General features: G+C 47.0%; 1 protein-coding gene across 1 annotated transcript in view; it reads right to left on the bottom strand.

Moving 5' to 3' along the window:
* Nucleotides 1-25,547, bottom strand: part of LOC144807702 (uncharacterized) — a 453,617-nt gene that overhangs the window by 360,426 nt on the left and 67,644 nt on the right. The window contains exon 2 of the mRNA XM_078673347.1: nt 14,314-14,333. Coding sequence (XP_078529473.1) covers nt 14,314-14,333 — 20 coding nt within the window. The remainder of the gene's footprint in view (nt 1-14,313; nt 14,334-25,547) is intronic.

The following is a 25,547-nucleotide window of genomic DNA, read 5'->3' as shown; positions in this document are numbered from 1 at the left end:
TTGGATTTTCAGGAAAGCCTATTGTAAACGAGATATCAAAGCCAGTTACTCTAGAAGTTGGTCCATTGTCCCGAACTACTGATCTATTACTTACGAAGTCATGTCCAGAAAATTTGTTAGGTATTAAGACACTGAAAGAATTAGGTGCAGTCATATGTTGTTTCCCAGAGGGAATACGTTTGTTTTTGCGTGACTTCAAGGGTCACTATGTTTTACGAGATTTTGATCCGAGATTGTCTAATGTTCCGCAGCATCTATGGGCACAAGGTCCAACTGATGTTGGTTTTATGCAAATCACACCCCATCGTGTGACTCTCAAGCAAGGTATAGTCCTACCACGAATTAGACAGTACAGATTGCCACCGGAGGCTGTAGCAGCCTTATCCAAAATTATTGACGAGCTCATGGCTCAAGGAGTAGTTGTAGAAACTGACTCCAATGTATGTAATTCTCCTATCATTCCAGTCATGAAACGTACTGATCCAAATGCACCCCCAGTATATCGATTAGTGATTGACCTTCGAGAACTCAATAAATGTATCATTCCCCAGTATCCAGTAGTCCCAGATATCTCATCTCTATTGACAGCCATTGATTCTGAAGCTACATGTTTTACTGTAATCGACCTCAAGAATGCATTTTTCAGTGTTCCAATTCATCCAGATAGCCAGTACCTTTTCGGTTTTTGTTTAAATGGAAGGAGCTATAAATTCACACGAGCTCCTCAAGGTTTCACAGAAAGTCCTAGTATTTACAGTCAAGCACTTAAGAGACAACTAGACAATATTCACATGCCAACTGACACTGCCCTGCTCCAGTATGTCGATGATCTACTGATCACAGCCCGTTCTGAACGTGCTTGCGAGCGAGCATCACTTACAGTTCTGTATTTCCTAGCCGAGATGGGGCACAAGGTGTCCCCTTCGAAGCTTCAATTCTGTGTCCAGCAAGTGATCTACTTAGGCCACTTACTGTCCAAGTGGGGTAGGCAGTTGACACCAGACCGTATCCAGTTAATAGCGAGTCTTCCACAGCCCAAGACACAGAAGGAGGTACGAGCCTTTATTGGCCTTACTTCTTATTGCAGACAATGGATTCCTCAGTATGCATTTCTAGCCAAGCCACTAATACAGTTAACGACACAGGAGGCAGCCGTATCGACTGTCCTCCCTTGGACATCTGAACATACACTTAGTTTCAATGAGTTAAAGAAAGCTTTATGCCAAGCACCTGTTCTAGCTACACCAAACTACAGTAAGCCTTTTACACTTTTTGTCACAGAACGTGATGGTACAGCATTATCTGTTCTCACACAAGATCAAGCCGGACAGTACAAGCCCTGTGCTTATTTTTCGAGCACATTAGATCCAGTAGCCCAGGCTCTGCCTGCGTGCCTCAAGTCAGTTGCAGCCACAGCACTAGCTATTAGACAAAGTGATTCCATAGTATTAGGACATTCCTTGACAGTACAAGTTCCACACTCCGTGGAAGTTCTTTTAAACCGAACACAGACCCAGCACTTGACAATTGCACGTTTGACAGGTTATGAACTGACACTGTTCCAGCCACACATAGAAATCAGACGCTGCAACGTTCTAAATCCTGCTACACTGTTACCGTCAGTTACTTCAAGTCCTGCCACACATGACTGTGTGGAAGTTGTTAACACTATGACTAAGCCAAGACAAGACCTGACAGATATTCCATTATCAGATCCTGACCTGACACTTTATGTGGACGGTTCATGTATGAGAACAAGTGCAGGAGCACTAGTAGCCGCGTATGCAGTGACTACTGACACTGAAGTTATTGAAACGCACCGTATTGACACCCTGTCCGCTCAAGCAGCAGAGCTAGTTGCTCTGACCCAAGCCTGCATACTTGCCAAGAACCTGAAAGTTAATATTTACACAGATTCACGTTACGCATTCGGAGTCGTACACGACTTTGGAGTGCTCTGGCAAGAAAGAGGTTTTATGACTTCTCATGGAACCAAGATTCAGCATGGTTTCCTTATTCAAGCTCTGTTAGATGCAATACATTTACCGACAGCTATCGCTATCATGAAGTGCAAAGCACATACGAAAGTCACTGACATTATTTCTCAAGGAAATGATCTAGCAGATCGAACAGCCAAGCTTACAGCACAGACACCAGACATTCCAGTTAGCAAGACACCGACATCCACTCTAGAACAGACTACTTGTATGACAGTTAAGGACCCTACTCAAGATGTCATAGATATCCAGTCACATGCTACTCCTGAAGAAATCAAGAAATGGTCCGAACAAGGAGGGGTCCAGACAGATCAGGGATGGTTGACGAAGGGAAAAACCACATGGTTTCTCCCCGGCTCAATGGTTCAAGTCATTATTAATACCGCACATAGTCCAGCACACTTAGGAGAAAAAGCCATGTTAGACAGTATCCAGAACATTTGGTTCAACAAGCATTTACGAGCTGCAGCCAAGCAGAAAGTCCGTACCTGTATGATATGTTGTCAATTCAATCCAGGTAAAAGTGTCCCGGTGGAACAAGGTGGATTCCAGCCTCCTGACCACCCTTTTGAGGTCCTCCAGATGGATTACATTCAGATGGAGCGATGTCGAGGTTTCAAGTATGTTCTTGTAGTTGTATGCGCTTTGTCCAGGTGGACAGAAGCATATCCAGTCCCAGATTATACAGCCGCGACCACTGCCAAGCAGTTGGTTCGTGAATTCTTCCCCCGCTATGGACTCCCTAGGGTCGTGTATTCTGATAACGGCCAGCCATTCTCATCTGAACTCATGAAGCATGTGTCCCTTTTGTTAGGGTACCAGTGGAAGTTCCATTGTGTACGCCATCCAGAAGCAGCCGGTCTCGTAGAGAGACATAACCAGACTCTAAAAATCCGTATTGCCAAAGTCTGTAAAGAGAAAGGTGTGGACTGGCTAGTAGCTCTGCCAGTCGCCCTATTCTATATGCGCATGGTCGCACATTCCAGATCAGGTCTGTCCCCTTATGAGGTCGTATTCGGCCGCCCCCCGAACATGTGGGGTACACCTAGACCCCGAAGTATTACAGATGTTTCCAGTAATATGCTGACAGATTACCTAGCTTCCTTGATGTCTGCCCTACACTCTTGTCGTTCACAGGTTGCCGCTGCATTTCCCGACAATACTGAAGTCAAGCCACACGAGGTCCTTCCCGGCACCCTGGTCTTAATCAGGAATTTTGATTGTTCAAGTCCGCTGGAGCCTCGCTGGAAGGAGCCGAAGTTAGTCCTTCTGACCACCCGCACGGCCGTGAAGTTGGAAGGGAGAAAAGGCTGGGTGCATCTGTCTCACGTCAAGAAATTTCACGGACTAAGAACTAAAACGTTCAATGACACTTCTACAGACACTTCCGAGTCTAAACATTGCCCTATTCTCAAGGACTGTCCCGCTATTGACTCTGATTCAAAGCCCTCCCTGTTGGAGAAAACTCCGCAGCAGGAGTATAAAAGGAAGCTCCGGTCTAGTAAAATAAGTCAGCCAGTTTAATTGTCTAAGTCCCCCTCGGGTGAAACGGTTAGACAGGTATCTGACATGTATGAGATAGACCCCCATAGTGAGAGAGTTAGTCAAAACTCAATCCGATGTGTCGTTTTTCTAAGTTTCATATTGTTTCTAAGTTTGATGGTTACCTGCACAAGTTATGCATTTCATTTATGTTTTCCAATGTCTCATGTAAATAAGTTTTCTAATGCTACAGTAGAGCACACGTTTAGTGATCTGCCTCCTCATGAACTATCCTATCGTCTTGCTATGCGCAACAATACTTTTATCCGTATGTTACACTATTCACACCAGACCAGCAACGCCACTAATTGTTGGGTGTGTGGTCGACTCCCCCCTTTCCAGACACCGAAGGGAGTTCTGCCACTCTTTCCTTATCCGTTTTCACATAATGGTTCGTGTGGAGCCTGGTCCATGTTAACGTCATCCTCAACAGATATGTCCCTTCTGAATAGTACATGTTTTCCAGACAAGCAAGGTCTTCCCCACAGAACAGGGTTAGATCTAGAAAATGAAGTTTATAATTTAGGTAACTATTCTTCGAATTTTATGGTCCTGAATGTTCAGTCTGATCCTACTCCAGACTTACCTGCAATTTCAGTACTACCAGTCAAAGGCGAATTATGTGTCAGAAATAATGGTTCCGTACATGTAGGACATAGCGATTGTACTACTATTGTCAAGTATAGTGACAGTGGGAAATCTATTTTCAAAGCCTCACGTCATTCTTATTTTGTTTGTGGTCAGACCGCATATGTTCGTCTGCCCCTCGATTGGGATGGAACCTGTTACATTGCCTTCCTACTGCCACCAGTTTTCCTAGCCCCATCTGATTATCATAGAAACACACATCTAGTACACATTAGACATAGAAGGGAGATCGAGTCCCCGATTGTCGATCAAACTGAAACTGCTCTAGAACAGTATACAGATTTCAATAAAGGATTCTTCTTCTTTATAGGCCCTATCCAGAATAGTAAGTTAATACGTAGATTGACCAGAACCCTTGAAGCAGTAGTGAATGAGACTGCCTCTGCTCTAGGTAACTTAACCGAGGAGCAATCTGCTATGAGATTTGTCGTGCTCCAGAATCGTCTCGTTCTTGACGTCATACTGGCCGATAGAGGAGGAGCATGTAGAGTCATCGGATCTAGTTGCTGCATTTTCATTCCTAATAACGCGCCGTCTGTTTATTCAGCTATAACCAGACTTCATAAAATTGCCCATCAGTTACACCAGAATCCAGGCACCTGGACATGGTCCGGTTGGTTTTGGAGTATAATTTCTGCCTGGGGATGGAAAATATTGTCATTTCTAGGTATTGCAGTAGCGATCATATTCAGTTGCGGCCTCTGTATACAATGTGGCCCTGCGATTTGCGGCATTTGTGCTACCTCTTGTATTCCTAGTCCTAAGTCCCGTTCTAGATCCCGTTCCAAGACAATTCGAGACGAGCAAATGATACTGTATGAAATGATAGATGGTATCATGAATATAGATGTTTCCTGATGGAAACGTAGTGACAAGGAGGGAATGTGGAAAAGTTAATTTTGCCGTGTTCTGTGTCCCTACGTGTTCCCCATCTTATGCTATATGTGCATGATTAATATGCAATATGTATTCCCCATGATCGATTAAAGACGCAATTATAGTTGTGTCCATCTCTAGTATGCCAGTTCCTAGTTTTCGTGAATACAACGAGTATTAGGCCTATGTAAAGTTACGTTGCCACGTTTCTCAGTGTGCACGTTATTTCATTATAAAGTCCCCGTTTCTAGGCCTCAAAAAGGGCCCGGACTCAGATTCAGCTCCTGTTTCCTGAACCCTCTCCGAGGAGCGATACAGCCCCCACCTGTATCCCTGACCCTTCACTTACTTCATGCCTCACAGTGCCCGGCTCGGCCTGGCTCTGCCTACCAGTCTGCCAAGAGTATGTTATGATTCTAGTTATCAGTCCAGCCCTCCTTCTCTGCATTCCTAAGCTACTGAATCGCATCAATAGTTTCAGTCATGGTCTAGCCTTTACGTCTCCATGTAAGAGAAATACTGTATTAATGGTCATTTAATATTCCTCAACACGCACTACATGTAGAATAATGCATGCACCAGTCTTAGAGTCTGTTAGCCTTTACCCTGATAACCTTTGGATTCTATCAACATGTTCTCTAAACATCAGATACTAGATAGTGTTTAGGTACATGTCGCTCTGACTCTCCAGACTTTCGTCTCTTCTTCTAGCACAGAAGTCATAGCCCCCAGCTTCTCCCTAGTAACACGTCATTGTCAGCTTGCGCGCACCACTAGGTCAGAGGTCCCGGCTCCTTAGGTAGCCCCCTCCATGTATCCGCCCCATTTATGACATATTCTGTTACGTTTACATCACATGTCTATGTATACGCCCTGTTCACACCTACTTTCTGCCTTATCTTTCGCGACTGCTACACGCCCTGCCCACTGCTACGCCTATTGTATTGAATACCATGTATTTTGTTTAACTATATATACTTGTGCACTGTTATTAAAGTTAGCGCGCTCATCCCAGATCCTGCCCCGGCAGCTGTCGGGCCCCCCTGCCGGGCTCTGCCATCCTATGCCTGTGCAGGTTGTCCTGTTCCTGTCCTTTATACTGTATTAAACCTGCAAACTCCAGCTACCTCGAATCTTGACTCTTATTTATTGAGCTATCTGTTATTGTATATCTAGTCAAAAATAGAGGTATTATTTATTTATTTACCACATGTGCCAGGGAGGCCACTGTTGGGATCCCTCCGGAGATCTGTAAAGCCCTACATTTGTGGACCGTTTGGGGGTCGCGGTTCGGTGCGGGGCGGCGAAACTCACAAAATGGCTTCTGACATCGTAGGAGGTGTTTCGCCTCGCATCGACGACCTTTGCTGGCCGTGCTGCACGGGGGCCTGGGCGCGTGCTCCTGAGTGCACGATTGGAGATGTCCTGGATGCCTTGCGGTCTTGGTGCGCTGTCTTGGCCCCCGGTGTCTCTGCTGACTCACTGCGGCCCGCCGCCATTTTGAGCCGATGCTCTTTCCTGCACCCTTCCTGTCCTGATGCCTCCATTGCCTTTCCCCCTCCGGCCGCTCCGAGGGTTGGTACCGCTGCACTGCGGCTGCTGGATGGACCGGTGGCTCTTGACTTTCCTGTTTTTCAACACCTGGAACTCGAGGACTTGAAAGTGTCGAGGAGGCCTGTTTCTTCCTGGGTGATTGGGGACAATGGTGGACGGCGGCTTGCTCCCACATCGACGGATTCGTGCCTCTGTCTTGGAGAGGTGCTTTTGCGCTGTCGAATTGCAAGACTGTACTCCTGCTCATCTTTGCCTGCGCTGTTATTGCTGTTGCAATTGACTTGTTTCCTTGATATCCTGTATTCCATTCGTTTGTTCGATGCCTATTGTTTACGATACTGTTGTGCTGCTCGTTGGCATTACGATCACGCTGTGACGGGTGGCCCTATCCATACTGTACTTTATTGGGTTGGTTTCGTGGATAGGAAGGGTTGGGGGTGAGGTACGCAATGTTGGCGGACTGCTGGTTTACGCTTCCGTGGCGCTGTGGCTTGCATTCTTAATGTTGTGTGCATTGTACACTATTTCACCCCCCCTCCCGTAGGTAACTGATGTGTGTGATGGTGCTGCGTTGCTTTTATTGTTTTATATTTGGTGGTCGGGGGAGGGTTGCAGCCGGGTGTGTTTGTTCATATTCCTTGGCTCCTCCCTCTCACTCTTTCTTTTCCTTTGTTTTTACTACCTCTCCTCTTTCTTTTCTACTATATTTCGGGTTCTGGATTAGGGCGACAGGCACGCTGTTTGGAGGGTAGGCCGTAGCCTTCTACAGGGGTGCAGGGTGGGATGGGTGGGCGGGGTCTTCTCGTGTTTCGTTTCTCAGTTCTATGGCCCTTTTCTATCCCTTTCTAGAGGCGCCGCTTCTGTCTTCGTCCCTGTGGCATGAGTGGGCTGGGGCACGTTGTCTTGTTGCCTCGGTTAAGATTTGATATTTTCTGTTGCGACTTTCGTACCCTTCTTGTCTTCGATATCCTAATTTCTTTGGTGTTATTCGCCGCGGGACGCTTGCCCGAGGTGGCGCCCTTCTTTTGCGTTGTTGTTCTTTCATTTCCTTCGCTTTGTTTTTGTATTTTTTCTCTTTTTCCTATTTTAGTCCTTATTTGTTTGTCCCCCCTGCTTTTCCTTCTATTATCCTCCCTTATCTTCACCCCCCCCTTTTTCCCCTTCCCCTTTCCCTTTCCCCCTCCCCCCCCCTTTTTTTCCCCGGGTTAGTATGGCGGGTTGGTTTTGTCTCTGATGTTTATTGGATCCCCTTCTGTTTGTTAGTGTGTCATTGGGTGGAGGATATGATGTGTTGGTAGCAATCGTACACTCACTGTATATATTGCGCTTGTTTCATATTGTAATGGACTCATGACTTCCACTCCCCCCCCCTTCTTTTCATATCGATGAGGATATAGTTTGGAGCTTCGGATTTCTCCATGTTGCCCGCGTACCCGTCATACCCCTTATTTTGTTATTGTAAAATGAACCTTCTCTATTCCTGTAAATGGGCCACCGCAGCCTCCTGCCCTCCTTATGCATGATTGCCGTGTATTTGCCTTTTCGTGACTGATTCCGTGCTACTTGTCTCTATTATTGATTGCGTTCGATCTATGGCCAGCCACGATAGGTTATGGGCCCGTGTATGTATATCCTTTTATTGTCAATAAAGGTTTTAAAAAAAAAAAAAAAAATTTGCAAAACATCTTAAAATTTACCGTCAATTGGATGACGGCAAATTCTTTAAAGATTAATCCTGATAAGACAGAGGTGTTTGCAATTACGACATCATCTAGCCCTTGGAGTGACCTCTTATGGCCCACTGAATTAGGAAACCCCCCAGTACCGGCAGACACAGTCAAAAGCCTAGGCATAGTTGTAGATGCCAACCTCACTATGTCATCCCAGGTCTCAGCTGTAGTGGGCACTTGTGTGGGCCTAATGAGACAACTGCGCAAACTGTCTCCCATCCTGACGGCGGACACTCTCAGGAGAGCAGTATCAGCATTAATCCTGGCACGGCTGGACTACGGCAACGTCATGTATGTCGGTACTCCGCAAAAACTAATGAACAGACTCCAGATTGTCATGAACGACGCGGCCAGACTCATTTTCAACAAACCAAGAAGGACCCATGCCACCCCCCTTCTTTGTAAACTTCATTGGCTGCCAGTAAATCAATGGGCCACGTTTAAGGGCCTATGCATTACGCATAAAGCCTTATATGGGCAAGCCCCTAAATACATTAAGGAACATCTTGTCCCGTATGCCCCTAGCAGGAACTTACGATCAGCAGAGGCCGCACTATTGATCTGCCCACGGTTCAAACTGTCCTCCTTAGGAGGACGCACGTTCTCCTACACAATTCCCAGTGCATGGAATAAACTGCCTGAGAACCTGCGCAAAGAAACAAGTCTGTTGCCCTTCATAAAAAGCTAAAAAACGTTCTATTCCAGGAGGCATGGGGTACCATCTAGCTTGTTCCACCTAACAACTTTGTGTCCACTATCCGCTAAGCGCTTAGAGACCCCTGGGTGATAAGGCGCTCTACAAATCAAAAATACAAATACAAATACAAGAGCGGGCCCCGCATCAACTGTGGATCCTCTTCCACAAGTGCGAGCCCCCACCATTACTGCGGGGCATCTGCAACAAGAGCGTGCCCTGCCTCAACTGTGGATCCTCTTCCATAAGTGCGAGCCCCCACCATTACTGCGGGGCCTCTGCAACAAGAGCGGGCCCGCCTCAACTGTGGATCCTCTTCCACAAGTGCGAGCCCTCACCATTACTGCGGGGCCTCTGCAACAAGGGTGGGCCCCGCCTCAACTGTGGATCCTCTTCCACAAGTGCGAGCCCTCACCATTACTGCGGGGCCTCTGCAACAAGAGCAGCCCCGTCTCAACTGTGGATCCTCTTCCACAAGTGCGAGCCCCCACCATTACTGCGGGGCCTCTGCAACAAGAGTGGGCCCCGCCTCAACTGTGGATCCTCTTCCACAAGTGCGAGCCCCCACCATTACTGCGGGGCCTCTGCAACAAGAGCGGGCCCGCCTCAACTGTGGATCCTCTTCCACAAGTGCGAGCCCCCACCATTACTGCGGGGCCTCTGCAACAAGAGTGGGCCCCGCCTCAACTGTGGATCCTCTTCCACAAGTGCGAGCCCTCACCATTACTGCGGGGCCTCTGCAACAAGAGCAGCCCCGCCTCAACTGTCGATCCTCTTCCACAAGTGCGAGCCCCCAATATTACTGCGGGCCTCTGCAACAAGAGCGTGCCCTGCCTCAACTGTGGATCCTCTTCCATAAGTGCGAGCCCCCACCATTACTGCGGGGCCTCTGCAACAAGTGCGGGCCCCGCCTCAACTGTGGATCCTCTTCCACAAGTGCGAGCCTCCCACCATTACTTCGGGGCCTCTGTAACAAGAGCAGCCCCGCCTCAACTGTGGATCCTCTTCCACAAGTGCGAGCCTCCCACCATTACTTCGGGGCCTCTGTAACAAGAGCAGCCCCGCCTCAACTGTCGATCCTCTTCCACAAGTGCGAGCCCCCAATATTGCTGCGGGCCTCTGCAACAAGAGCGGGCCCTGCCTCAACTGTGGATCCTCTTCCATAAGTGCGAGCCCCCACCATTACTGCGGGGCCTCTGCAACAAGTGCGGGCCCCGCCTCAACTGTGGATCCTCTTCCACAAGTGCGAGCCTCCCACCATTACTTCGGGGCCTCTGTAACAAGAGCAGCCCCGCCTCAACTGTGGATCCTCTTCCACAAGTGCGAGCCGCCACCTCAAATGCAGGGCCTCTGCAACAAGAGCGGGCCCGCCTCAACTGTGAATCCTCTTCCACAAGTGCGAGCCCTCACCATTACTACGGGCCTCTGCAACAAGAGCGGGCCCGCCTCAACTGTGGATCCTCTTCCACAAGTGCGAGCCCTCACCATTACTGCGGGGCCTCTGCAACAAGAGCGGGCCCCGCCTCAACTGTGGATCCTCTTCCACAAGTGCGAGCCCTCACCATTACTGTGGGGCCTCTGCAACAAGAGTGGGCCCCACCTCAACTGTGGATCCTCTTCCACAAGTGCGAACCTCCCACCATTACTGCGGGGCCTCTGCAACAAGAGCGGGCCCCGCCTCAACTGTGGATCCTCTTCCACAAGTGCGAGCCCCCACCATTACTGCGGGGCCTCTGCAACAAGAGCGTGCCCTGCCTCAACTGTGGATCCTCTTCCATAAGTGCGAGCCCCCACCATTACTGCGGGGCCTCTGCAACAAGTGCGGGCCCCGCCTCAACTGTGGATCCTCTTCCACAAGTGCGAGCCTCCCACCATCACTTCGGGGCCTCTGTAACAAGAGCAGCCCCGCCTCAACTGTGGATCCTCTTCCACAAGTGCGAGCCGCCACCTCAAATGCAGGGCCTCTGCAACAAGAGCGGGCCCGCCTCAACTGTGAATCCTCTTCCACAAGTGCGATCCCTCACCATTACTGCGGGCCTCTGCAACAAGAGCGGGCCCGCCTCAACTGTGGATCCTCTTCCACAAGTGCGAGCCCTCACCATTACTGCGGGGCCTCTGCAACAAGAGCGGGCCCCGCCTCAACTGTGGATCCTCTTCCACAAGTGCGAGCCCTCACCATTACTGTGGGGCCTCTGCAACAAGAGTGGGCCCCACCTCAACTGTGGATCCTCTTCCACAAGTGCGAACCTCCCACCATTATTACGGACCTCTGCAACAAGTGCGGGCCCCACCTCAACTGTGGATCCTCTTCCACAAGTGCGAGCCCTCACCATTACTGCAGGGCCTCTGCAACAAGAGTGGGCCCCGCCTCAACTGTGGATCCTCTTCCACAAGTGCGAGCCCCCACTATTAATGCGGGGCCTCTGCAACAAGAGCGGGCCAGCCTCAACTGTGAATGCTCTTCCACAAGTGCGAGCCCTCACCATTACTGCGGGCCTCTGCAACAAGAGAGAGTGGGCCCGCCTCAACTGTGGATCCTCTTCCACAAGTGCGAGCCCTCACCATTACTACAGGGCCTCTGCAACAAGAGCGGGCCCCGCCTCATCTGTGGATCCTCTTCCACAAGTGCGAGCCCCCACTATTACTGCGGGGCCTCTGTAACAAGAGCGTGCCCCGCCTCAACTGTGGATCCTCTCCCACAAGTGCGAGCCCCCACCATTACTGCGGGGATTCTGCAACAAGAGCGGGCTGCGCCTCAACTGTGGATCCTCTTCCACAAGTGCGAGCCTCCCACCATTACTGCGGGGCCTCTGCAACAAGTGCGGGCCGCGCCTCAACTGTGGATCCTCTTCCACAAGTGCGAGCCTTGGAGAACCTGACCTTATGGGCCAGGCGGCGCAGGGCACGCCTAAGATCTCCGAGTTCACCTGCCTCGACCGACAGAGACATGAGACACTCTGTTGGGCGTAGAAAAGTAGATTTATTAGCTACAGCTAAGTACAGTTATCTAAGAAGTACCACACAGGTAGGTTCTCAAGAGACTGCCACTTCAATCCGTGGCGCACAGTCTATTATACAGAACAAGTTTACAATGACAACTCCCAATACACACAAAACTGACAAATAGGAATAGTTCGAAAACAAACTATCGGATGTCTAAAACACACCCTCCTTTCAGACCCCGTGTGCTCTCCTCCCCTCAGGTTAATCAACACTAGTGCCCGTAATTCAATTCACAGGTGGCAAACATGTGTAAAATGCTTCAAAGGAAGGGCTATGTAACAAGAGAACACACGAAGAGAATGGTGAAGGCCAGTTAAACAAGATAAAGTAGGGAAGAATGGTGGGACCCAAACAGTGGAGTAAGACGTGGATTAATCAGTCTAGACATGGCTTTACGAACTCGGCCAGACCCTGACATCAGTTTCGTAAACAAAGAAAGGGGTTGTTCTTTAACAGAAAAGACACGGAGCAGCTGAAAAGGCAGAAAGACCATGTTTATAGCGTTAGCCGTGCTGCCTGAGTGAGGCAACACAAAACGGCGGCTAACCACAAAATGGCTGCTAAATGCAAAGCGGAGCAAAAACCTGCGTAACCTCAGTCCCTCCTTTTGCCATACTCAGGCAATGCACAAAGGGACCCATGTTAGTCTGAGTCAATATCAATGGTCATAAGGTCATTGAGGTGTTGTTGCACCATCATCTTAATATTTTCTGTCTGCTGTGCTACTGGTTTGGAACACAGATAGTGGCACAATGTCCACAAATGGCTGGACCACACTGTAAACAGAGACAAGAAAAGATGATTACTAGAATCGTTCCAAGGAAAGTTAGCACTTTCCATCCCCAAGTGGACAGTAGTCCCCACAACCATCCCATCACAGTCCAATCTTCACTGTCCTGATGTATAGATTCAGAGATGACATGTAGCTTAGAGATGGCTTGGTATACTGTAGGGGCATTGTCAGGAATATAAATGCAGCAACTAGATCCAATCAGTTAACAAACTCCTCCTCTATCTGCAAGAACTATGTCTAAGCTCGGCGGTCAAATTCTTCAATGCTACAGAAGTTACATTGATTGTGGCATCAACAACGCGAAAAAATTGCCTGATGTTTCTGCTATTGATCATCGGACCCCAAAAGGGAAGGAACCCTTTCAGGAAATCCCCTCCCTCTTGTCCTGCTGTGTCTTCTGAATCTACAACTCCTCTACCAAATCTCTTTCTGTGATGATCAGCAGGAGCAGTATAGGTTGGGGGAAGAAGAAAGGCTATATAACATGTTCCTGAAAAATATGTGGGAAGCCATGTATAAGCTCTGTCGTGACAGATAAAATATGTACCTTGAGATGGCACTAACGGTGAGGAAATCAGGGGTGTATAGACATATGTGTGAGAACAATTACCCTTCTCTTGCTTAGTTTTGGTATTCTGGCCATTTATTTGCAGACACAAATGACCTCTTTGGGGTAGGACCCAAATCGGTGAAAAACTCTTCTTCTTAGCCTTATCGGTGAGGCTGAGAGTATAACGAGTGATATTCCACCCATCATATGCTTTCTTCTCGTCTTTAGGAATCTTGCTAATGTCAGCAATCTTTGCCATTGTTACAATCCCCTTTATCAAAGAACTGTGACTGAAATCCACTCCACCATTATAGGACCCACCAGGAGGATATCGAAGTTGATTCTGGTATGCATTAGAGAACATAGCCAGATAGGCCCAAGCAGAACCTTCATATGAAAATGGGAGGACTAGATACGGAATTCCTCTCTGTGTATTATGTGGTATGAGACCACAAACCCAACAATCAGTAGTATTTACTATCAATTGATGCTGATGTAATAACTGAATAAACGAATTGTTAAGATATTCCATTCTTCTCATTTGCTCGTGGTCTGGGAGCGAGTAAAATTTATGCGGAGAAACAGTAGTAGAGGGAGTTAGAGGAACAGAAGTGGGAACAGGTACTAACCGTAGGATATGTATAAGCCATTCTATGCATGCTAATAAACTACATAAACGTACTAAAACACACAATGCTACGCCACAACGACTGAATAATAGTTTCTTATAATGAGCTCTTTTCATCATTTTAATATCACTCCCTTCTCTTGTACTATCCATTACTCTAAGGTTCTGAACTGGGATGGTGCAGTGAGCTAAAAAACGGTGATGGATCAAGCCCTGATCTGTTGACTGGGTAGGAGTGTTCTGATTAACTCAGATACTCTGTCCATCACCACCCCCTTTTTGAAATTATTTTGGCCACCATGAGTGTGGAAGGGTATGCTCAGACATGAGTCCCTTGCTCACTGCACCATCAGGATTCAAGCAAGCCGGGCCGAAGACGGCTGTAATGCCGGGAAACCGGTCCCCGGAAGCTTGTTTCCTTTCCAGTGAAGAATTGGCTTGGTAGTTTGGTCTGCCCTGTTCCCATGATGCACTGGGCCAGGGACAGACTAATTTGCATATAGCCAGGTTCTGAACTGGGATGGTGCAGTGAGCTAAAAAACGGTGATGGATCAAGCCCTGATCTGTTGACTGGGTAGGAGTGTTCTGATTAACTCAGATACTCTGTCCATCACCACCCCCTTTTTGAAATTATTTTGGCCACATGAGTGTGGAAGGGTATGCTCAGACATGAGTCCCTTGCTCACTGTACCATCAGGATTCAAGCAAGCCGGGCCGAAGACGGCTGTAATACCAGAAACCGGTCCCCGGAAGCTTGTTTCCTTTCCAGTGAAGAATTGGCTTGGTAGTTTGGTCTGCCCTGTTCCCATGATGCACTGGGCCAGGGACAGACTAATTTGCATATAGCCAGGTTCTGAACTGGGATGGTGCAGTGAGCTAAAAAACGGTGATGGATCAAGCCCTGATCTGTTGACTGGGTAGGAGTGTTCTGATTAACTCAGATACTCTGTCCATCACCACCCCCTTTTTGAAATTATCCATTACTCTAAAGGCGTTGCTCACGATAATCTTCCTTAATCACTTGGCTGTGATTGTTAGCCGTCCTATGACACTGCAAGTCCTGTTGACCTAGTCACTATCCAGTCACAGCTCAAGACTCCTACCGTGACCCTGCAACTTGATGGATGAAAGAAAAAGGACGTTATTTTTTTTAAACAAAATTAGAAAACCCAAAATTAATTGTCTTTAAGCAATCTCCTTCTCAGATTTTATTGTCTCTTTCCAGGTGTTGTTTGGTCCTTAAATACATTTTCAGGATCGGTTGTGTTGAGTCTCAAATGTACAGGTACAGCTTCCGGTAAGACGTCATCGTCTTCGTTCTCTGAACTAGTCCAATCCAGGCGTGCACTGCTGAACGGTACAAATTGGGGTACCTTCTCCCCTTCACTATCACCAACACCTTCTCGGACCCACTGATCAAAAGGTAAAGGCAATGGTACCCGTTTGCAATGCACGCCGTGGATCCAGTTTTTCTTTCCCAAAACCTTGACAGCTGTACGAGTTGTGAGTAACACTTGTCTCGGCGGCCCCCAACGAGGTTCCAAGTTCTTTTTCCTCTGAAAGTTCTTCAGACACACCCAGTCCCCAGGCTGGATGGAGTGTCCGGGATCTGAGGAGGCCTCCGGCAAAGCGTTTTGGACCTGTTGACGAATAACATGCAATTTAGTGGTGAGATCATGCAAGTAGTCAACCAACAGTGGATACGGAATGTCTGAGTACTTTTTGGGTCTGGGGACTCCCCAAACATTGGCTGGGCGTCCAAAAACAATCTCGTATGGGCTAAGCCCCAAACGAGAATGAACAGCCGTCCTAGTTGAAAGAAGTGCTAAAGGTAAGGCATCAGGCCAAGAAAGGCCTGTGCTGGCCTGAATCTTTGCTAATTTAAGTTTGAGAGTGCCATTATAGCACTCTACCAGACCCGCTGACTGAGGATGGTTTGCCGCATGGAATTTCTGCCTAATACCTAGACCCACACATACCTTCTGCATAATTTGACCTACAAATTCACTTCCATTGTCACTCCAGACAATGTGCGGCAAACCAAACCTCGGGAAAAATTCCTTCAGAAGTATTTTAGCAGTGGATAAAGCAGTATTGTCCTTTAGGGGGTTGGCCTCTATCCATCTGGAAAAGGCACAAACCACCACCAGGACATACTTAAGATTGTTAAAGTGTTCCATATGGATATAGTCTATTTGTAATACCTCAAATGGATACGTAGGGGGTGCAAAGTGACCTGCTGGAGTTGGAGTTCCCTTTTCTGGATTGTGCATCAAACAAACAATGCAATGTTTCACCACATTTTCTGCACATTTGGGAATACCTTCATTCTGCCATTCTGGAGCTAAAAGCTTACATACACCCCTTGCATTAATATGGGCTGGTCCATGAGCCATAGTAACTACAGGCAGTACATACGCATCTGGTAACAACCATCATTGATGCTCTGACAATTCCGTCCAACATCCCATTGTATCCAACATTCCCGTACTCTCTCTCCACGTATTCAATTCTTTCTCGGTGGCCTCCTTCTGAATCGCTTTCACGCTTTCTACTATGTCTTCACACATACCACCTTCTGCGACCCATCTTGCAGGGCCTGCAACATACATGCGACTTTCGACATTCCTTGCTGTTTCCCTCGCTATTTCATCTGCAAACGCATTCCCTTGACCCACGTCATCAGTAATCTTTTTATGTGCACTGCACTTTATAATCGCTATTTGAGTAGGCAAAACAAGTGATTCAAGAAGGTCAGTTACCAACTGACCATGCTGTATTTTAGTGCCGTGGGAGGTAAAGAATCCTCTCTCCCTCCACAAACTGCCAAAACTATGGGCAACACCAAACGCATATTGACTGTCAGTATAAACAGTCACTCTTTTCCCTTTCGCCAACACACATGCTCTTGTTAATGCAATCAACTCTGCAGCTTGCGCTGAATTTTGCACAATACGTGCAGTTTCGACCACTGTGTGCAAGGTTGTTACAGCATAAGCAGCTGTTGTCTCACCATTAGGAAGCTTGAAACAAGACTGATCTACCCACAGGATGCCATCCGGATCCACAAGTGGGGTGTCTTTCAGGTCTATTCGACCCTTTGTTTCTTCTTCGGTACGAAGAAAACAATCATGCTGATCTTGTACATGTTTGTCATCCAAAATAGGCAACAATGTTGCTGGATTCAGAACATTACATCTTTTTATATGTATATGGCTAGCTAAAAGTGTTAACTCATATCCAGACAAACGGGCGCTAGCTAAGTGCTGTGTTTTCGTCCTATTAAGAAGAGTATCGACTGCATGTAGCACCATAACATTAAGAGTAGGATCTAACACTAGTCCAGCAGATTGTCGAATAGAAATCGCCGCTGCTGCTGTTGTTCTAAGGCAACTAGGTAATGCCTTAGCTACTGGATCTAATGTAGCCGAGAAATAGGCACACGGCCTTTGTTTGTCGCCGAATTGTTGTGTCAGAACTGATAATGCGCAACCTTCCTTTTCATGGACATAGAGCGTAAAAGGTTTACTGTAATTTGGAATACCCAACACAGGAGCAGAACACAAGGCAGTATGTAAGTCAGAGAAACTCCTTTGGCATTCATCAGTCCAAGGAAGAGGCTGGGGCGTATCTTTAAGTGTGAGTGCCAACAAAGGTTTAGCAATTAGGGAAAAGTTCGGAATCCATTGTCTACAATAAGAGGTAATGCCTAAGAAAGCAAGCACCTCTCTTTGTGTGGACGGTGCAGGCATCCGTGCAATTGCATGAATACGTTCTGGGGTCAATCGCCTTCCCTCCTTCGACAAGAGATGACCTAAATAGGTAACCTCTTGTCGGCAATATTGTAACTTAGAAGATGATACTTTATGATGTAAATCAGACAAATGTTGCAAAAGCGACACAGTTGCAGTTTTACAGACATTTTCCGAATCAGCAGCCACTAACAAATCATCCACGTATTGGATAAGAGTAGCACCCGAAGGCAAAGAAAAGGTGTCAAGCTGTGATTTCAAAGCTTGGCTGTATGTGGAAGGACTTTCACAATAACCTTGAGGTGCACGCTTAAACCGGAAGCTTCGGCCTCCAAGAGAGAAGCCAAAGAGATCCCTACTTTCTTCAGCAATGGGAATGCTAAAGAAAGCATTTTTAAGATCAACGACCGAGAACCATGCCGCTGAAGCAGGAATCATAGTAAGCAAGGCAGTGATATCTGGCACAACCGGAAACTGAGGGACAACAATTTTGTTGACCTCTCGAAGATCAATTACAAAACGGTACACAGGTGGCTGAGAGGGATCAGTACGTTTAAGAATGGGTAAAACAGGGCTATTACAAACATTCCCTCTAGTCTCTTCGACCACACCCTTCTGAACCAGATCATGAACAATGGCCAACATAGCTCTCTCATCATCATTAGATATTTTGTATTGGGGAACACGTGGCAGCTTAACGTTGGTCTTAACAGTAATCACATACGGTGGAATTTGCAATAAACCAACATCATTCGGACCCGTAGCCCAAAGTGTAGTAGGAAGTGAACGTAATTCAAGTGGCAGCTGTTCTTTAGATACATACATTGGAGAAATCAATTTATCACCCAAAGTGAGATGCACACCAGAGGGTGAACAATACAGCGTAGCATGTAAACATTTCAATAAGTCCAAACCCAATAAATTCTCTCCAAAACCCGTCGTTAAAAGAAGCTGAGCTTCCAAATTGTACGGACCAATAGAAATAGGCAAAGGACAAGAAACCGGATTTGATATTTGATATTTGATATTTATGTGTATTTATAAAGCGCAAACGTTCGCTCCCAAGGGAGCATCATGGCGCTGAGCAAGCTGCAGAGGATAACTGAAAAGTGGGATGTGATGAGAGATAAGAACTAGATGGCAGCCAATACAGAGGTGTCTGATTGTTGGAAGATCCATGTCTTAAGGAGTTTTCTGAAACTATTCTCATTTTCAATAAGTCTAAGGTTGACTGGCAGGTTGTTCCAGGCCCTGGCCGCCAGGACAGTAAAAGATTTCCCACCTTTAGTCTTGTATTTGAATCTGGGGATCATGACAAGATTTGTCCCAGAGGATCTCAAACAACGCGGGGGGTTGTAGCGCGTGCAGCGATTTGCAAAATAGTGGGGCCCTATGTTTTGCATGGATTTGAAAACTGTAAGGAGCAGTTTGAAAAGAATTCTTTTATGCAACGGTAACCAGTGCAGAGATTTTAATGCTGCTGACGCTGATGACCTTCTAGGGAGTTGTAAAACCAGTCTGGCCGCTGCATGTTGTATGCTCTGCAGCTTTCTGAGGGTAGATTTTTTCCCTCCGGCCATTAATCCATTGCAGTAATCGAGTCGGGAAAGAATTAAGGCTACCGCGACTGACTTTCTAGCTGCAATGGGGAGGAAATCAAAAAATGTCTTAAGAGATTTAATTAGGCCAAAACAGTGACCAGCAGTGATCCTAACGTGGTCATCGAAGGAGAGGGATGAATCGAATTGTACGCCCAGGTTCCGAGCTGAAGATACTGCACTGGGAGGGGCCTCTGATCCTAAGGGCCACCAGTCTTTCGGACGAAAAGACAGATTTTTACCCAGTGGAATGATTTCTGTCTTGGCACTATTGCATCTTAGGTGGTTTGTATTTAACCATTTGAATACATCGGAGAGACAGTTTTTGAACCGTAGGTCTGCGTCCGTCCACTGTTTGTCAATAGTGACGACCAATTGGGTGTCGTCAGCATATGACGTGACAAGAATCCCATGTGATTCTATCACAGCGAGGAGGGGTGCCATGTAGATGTTGAAAAAAAGAGGGCTTAATATAGAACCCTGGGGCACTCCAGATGTAATGGGTTTTTCGCAGGATAGATAGGGACCGAGGGACACAGTCTGGGACCTATTAGATAGGAAAGATGAAATCCAAGCCAAGGCTGTGTCTGTCACGCCAATCTCTCGCATTCTGTTAATCAGGATGGCATGCGAGATGGTGTTGAACGCTGCTGTCAGGTCTAGCAGGATGAGAACGGCTAGCCTACCCTCATCCTGCAGGAACTTGATGGAATCAGCAAGTTCGATCAGGTCTGTTTCGGTGGAGTGACCGGTGCGAAAACCCGATTGTTGAGGGTGCAGGATGTTATGGGCCTCTACAAATGTTTTAAGCTCCTCATGTACTAACTGCTCCGCGATTTTACTAAGGACAGGAAGTAAAGAGATGGGGCGCATGTTGGTGAGGTCAGTAGGCGATTTGTTCTGCTTCTTCAACAAGGGTTTTACAATGGCCTTCTTCCAATCGTCCAGTACTAGACCGGATTTGAAGGAGTCATTAATTATAGCATTTATGTAGGGGTTGACTGCCTCAATCAGGTGATGTAAAATGATAGGAGGACAGGAATCAGTGGGTGCTCCTGATTTACAGGTTCGAATTGCCTTGCTAGTTTGTTGCAGGGAGACAGGTTTAAAGCTGGAGAGGGGGGGATAGTTATCTGTTACCTCTAAGAGGTCAGTCGGAGAAAGGGGAACATTTTTCTGGATGTTGACGATTTTATCAACAAAAAAGTCTGCAATTTGGTTGCATAAGCTCTCTGAAGGAGGTATTTCAATCATGAGGGCTTTCGGATGAGTGAAAGACTTAACTATTGTAAAAATAGTTTTTTGATTTTGATGGGCTTCAGTTATGACCTTAGTAAAATATTCCTTTTTTGCTGTTTTGATGTCGGCAAGATATAGTTTCCTCTGTTGTACATAACGTATTCTAGAGGCCTTGTCATATGTTTGTCTCCATTGTCTTTCTAATCTCCGACAGAGAAGATGACTCTCGGATAGAATCTGAGTGAACCAAGGAGCATTAGGTTTTTTCTTAGAGCCTTTTACCTGATGGTTTTTAGATTCGGAATTGGCCGAAACAATTTGGTTCATCCAGGTATGAAAATTGCGAGAGTCAATTTCAACATCTCCAGTTACTTTAGGGGATAGAGGTAGCGGTTTTGACTCCTGCTTTATGCGTTCAGTCACCTTCTTCCAGTTAACTGTGAAGGAGGCCGAGGGACGCCTAATGCTGAGTAGGGTAGGAGGGGGTATAACAATATCAAACGGGATAAAACAATGATCCGTTCAAATTTGCGGTAAAGGCAAGGACGTGGAGAGGGTAGAGAGATTAGAACAGATGCCATCCAGGGTGTGTCCAGCACTATGAGTGGCAGCAGTGATGTGTTGGGAAAGTCCAAAAATGTGTAAGGAATGTAAAAAGGAGACGGTATGGGGGTCAATAAACGATTCCAAATGTAGGTTCATGTCACCTAATAATGTAAAGTTGGGGTACTGTAGCACAAGCGCTCCAAGGACCTCATCCAGAGAATTAAGGAAAGGAGTAGCGTTTCCAGGAGGGCGGTATAAGAGCCCCCCTGAGAAGGAAAAAGAGGCGTTAATTTTAATGGAAAAACCTAGGCCTTCAGTGTCCTTGAGGTGGCCTAGATCAAAAGTGTGACAGGGAAAAGTTTCCTTAATAATGAGTGCGACCCCGCCACCACGACCCGAAGGTCTGTCCCGCCTGAAGATAATGAAATCCGAAGGGAGGGCAATAGCCAAATCAGGGTTGGAAGAATCATTTAGCCAGCTTTCGGTAATAAACAGAGCATCCAGTTCATGGCTTAATATTAGGTCATGTACGTCTTGGCAGTGACAGGCTAGAGACCTGGCATTGACAAGACCTCCCTTGAAGTGGGTGGGACAATTTTTTGAGGGGGAGGGCAAGTCATTTACGTCATGTGTTGTCGCAGGGGGTGTCCACTTGCAGCGGGGACATAAAAGGGGGCTGGTAAGGGGGTCAATAGGGGGGCAGTCAGAACAGTGGGGGTCAGGAAGAGGACGTAGGGAGAGTAGGTCAGTGCTATCATACCTGATAGTGTGTGGCGACAGGGCAGCATGCCCTGCGCCCGGCGCAGTCCGGTCACGGACGGGCGCAGACGGGCTTGGCTTAGGCGCGCGTCCGGCGCGCGTCCGGCGCGCCCGCTGCGCCAGCCCGCTGCGCTGTCTGACCGGCCTACACATAATGTAGGAAGAAAAGGGGGGCGGGAGTATGGCGCGACTAGAGCGCTCTCCCCTCCTCACTCACTCAAGATGGCGCCCACCGTCGCCGAGATTCGGCCAAAAGCGGCAGTGCCGAATGTGGGCGTTAGAAATATGTCAGGAGTGTCAGTGTGCCTCAACTTAATTTCCCCTTAATTCTACAAACCCCCCAAGAATTAGGACATCAATTAAAACGATTCTGTTAAAAACGCTAAGATGCTAGCAGATAGTAGAATCACGCTGTTTAAAAGTTACACCACATTTGCAGGAATACACGCAGCTCGCAGCCCCAGTTGCCTCACCGGGGAGAGCTTCTGTAGGGCTTTGAAACTGGGGCGCCAGAGAATCCTACAGAAACATTTGTTAAGCCAGACAAAGGTGCCCCAGGGAGTTTGGAATGCATTATGGAACTTCTCATTGCACCAGTATCCAAAAGAAATAGTCCTGTAACACCTAATGCCATAACATTAACATAAGGTCCTTCCTGATCCACTGGAACTGATACGACTCCCGTACTTTGCGTATGGCTGTCCTAGCTAGTATGAAAATCAACGTCCTCATTGTCGAGACAATAATCATCATTGTAATATTGAGCGGACTGAGAATTCCGTTGCTCAAAGTAATTTGTAGAGTCCTGAGGGGGAGAGTCGACGCACCACGTCCCCTACATCTGGATACGGACCGAGAATCACCACGACCCCGTGGTGCCAACGATCCACCATAATGCTGCAATAAAATCGGACAAGCATTCTTAAAATGACCTTCTACCTTACAATAGGCACATTGATTAGGACCCAATGGAACTCGTGGAGCTGAGGGTACCGGTTTCTGCAACGACCTCTGAAACTGCGGGGGCTGTTGGAATTGGGGCTGAGCAGAACGAGGGGGATAAGCCTGTTACAGAATAACCTTCGTTTTTAATTCCTTAGTCTTTTTCTCCACTTTTTCCTTATCTTCCTTATCCCTATTCTCATAATATTGAGCAGTAGCCAATATCTGGGCAGTGGAAGAAACGGCCCACGAACTCTACGATTGTTTTAATTTATGTGATAGTTCTGGAAGTAAATTAAAGACAAATTTATCCACGAACAATCGCTGTCCACCTTCAGTACTCATGTCTTGACCACTATGAAAGTCTCTTCGAAACGAGTAAAGAAATCGGAGACACTTTCATCCGTTTTTTGTTTACACGCCACTAACTTATCCCAGTTAACGCGCACCGCAGGCATCATAGTTTTCATCAAATCTATTATTTTTCCAGGTAATTCTGTAATTAAATCATCAGGTTTGGCACCACCTATTTGTCCTGCATCTGCAGCTGTAATAGCAGCCCAATTACCGCCTAAAGCTGCATCATGATCCTGTTTACGAATCTTGGTCCATATCGCTGGTGGGACTACATTTCCCATAAGTAAATCTATATCTGCCAAATTCATAATACAAGCGTCAACAGTCTGGGACAATTCTTTATAATACCCAGCAGGATTCTTACGAGGGTCCGGTAAAGACTGTTTAAGTGCTAACACTTCTGACCGTTTCCAAGGATCATGTACCCATATACGCTGAAAATGGGCAGGAATACCTGGATTAGCACCCGCTTGAGGAACCTCATCTCTCCATACTGGAGGAACTTCTCGCATAGGATATTGCGCCATTTTACGACGAACCGAGGGATCAGGCTAAAGAGAATTTTGGGAGAAAAAGTCAGTACGAAAAGTAACAAGCTTTTGAATAGCAGGCTCTACAGCAGGACCCACAATAAGTCCCTTATCAAATTGATCTTGTATTTCGAATAAATCCTGAGGAGGTGAATCCAGATCCACATCTCCCCATCCTTTAATCAAAATATTGCACATAGCATTAAACACATATCTCTGTGTAGGCGCGTTCCATGGAAGGAAAGTATCTAAAATATCACGTACACTATACTGTACACTACTCATAATCCAATTACGAGCAAGAGAATCTAACTTAGTCAGTTCTTCCAAATCTGGAAACTTACTACGAGATTGTCTCCTAGACGACGCAGGAGAAAAGTAAAAAGGCCCAAGAAAAGGTGACAAAAGACCTGAAACGGTGTCAACTAAGCATTGTCGAGCTGTAGGGGAATCTGACACTAAAACAGGAGACACCGTATTCTGTAAGACAGAAGAAGAATCTGTAGCAAAAGAAACAACAGACGGAGGAGGCTGAGGCACAGAAGATTGGGGTACAGAAGTCGCTGGCAAAGGGGGTGGAACTGGAATCACAGGAATAGGCAATCGAGCAGGGACCAAAACAGCTGGATTAACAGCAGGTTGTAATGGCGGTGCATTAGCACCTAACACATATGGTGGAGGTAATGGGACATAAAACAATCGTCATCGGGAGTTTTACTCTTCGATACAGTAGGTAAAACAGGATAACATCTATCTATTGCCATACGATGTTGTCTTTCCGACACCTCAATCACCTGATCAGCTTTGTCATTTTTAAACTGTTGGGCAGCCTGTAAAATCGTCATACTCTGCTCTTTCTTATCTTTCTTCATTTGCTTAATTTCTTTCTGTTTGGCTTCCTTACACCAAAGGCGGAAAGAGTAAAACATTGCCGGCCGGGCTTTTCTCTTAAATAGAATCGCTTCCAAATTATCTAGTATATCAGGCTCAAAAGTACCATTTTGTGGCCACTGTAGAACACCATCTTTCTTTGTATATCGGATCCATGTTTCGTTAAAAACAATTGGACCCAGACCATGTTTTGAGTAAAGCTCATAAGTAGGAGTTCCAACTGGAGGACCCGGACAAGAATCCTCTATCCGGGAATCCCTAGAACAACCAAAACAGCAAAATTTCCTAAACTTACTAAATCCAGGCATTTCGTAATGAACTGGACTTCCTTACAAACGTCAAGGGATTTTTTTCTGACAATATAGTCACAGCACAAACGTAATTACCCCTTGGCTTCGGTTAGCATGCTAATCGAATAACAACGACAAAAACAAAGAGTGGGCGCTACCCACAAATACTTAACTTAGTGTTTTTCTCACGCCAACAGATGTCCGTCTAACGTCTCGCGATACCAATCATCACCAAAGGGCCAAGGCAGGGCGACAGTCAGGGCAGCAGTCGTCAGCAGCCGTCGGGAAGGAGTAGCCGCGCTTCAAAAAACCTTCGGTCCACTTCGACATGCAGGGGTCGCTCACGTGGTTCGCGAAATCCTCCGGAATTTTCTCGCGAAGCTCCTCACGACTCTCGGGCAAAAACTACTACCGCTGAAGTCGCCCACACGTTGGGCCGCCAATTGGAGAACCTGACCTTATGGGCCAGGCGGCGCAGGGCACGCCTAAGATCTCCGAGTTCACCTGCCTCGACCGACAGAGACACGGAACACTCTGTTGGGCGTAGAAAAGTAGATTTATTAGCTGCAGCTAAGTACAGTTATCTAAGAAGTACCACACAGGTAGGTTCTCAAGAGACTGCCACTTC

This window comes from Lissotriton helveticus, chromosome 1_2 (genome assembly GCF_964261635.1).
Source record: "Lissotriton helveticus chromosome 1_2, aLisHel1.1, whole genome shotgun sequence".
NCBI classification, from domain to species: Eukaryota; Metazoa; Chordata; class Amphibia; order Caudata; family Salamandridae; genus Lissotriton; species Lissotriton helveticus.
This window is presented reverse-complemented; position numbering and strand designations above follow the sequence as displayed.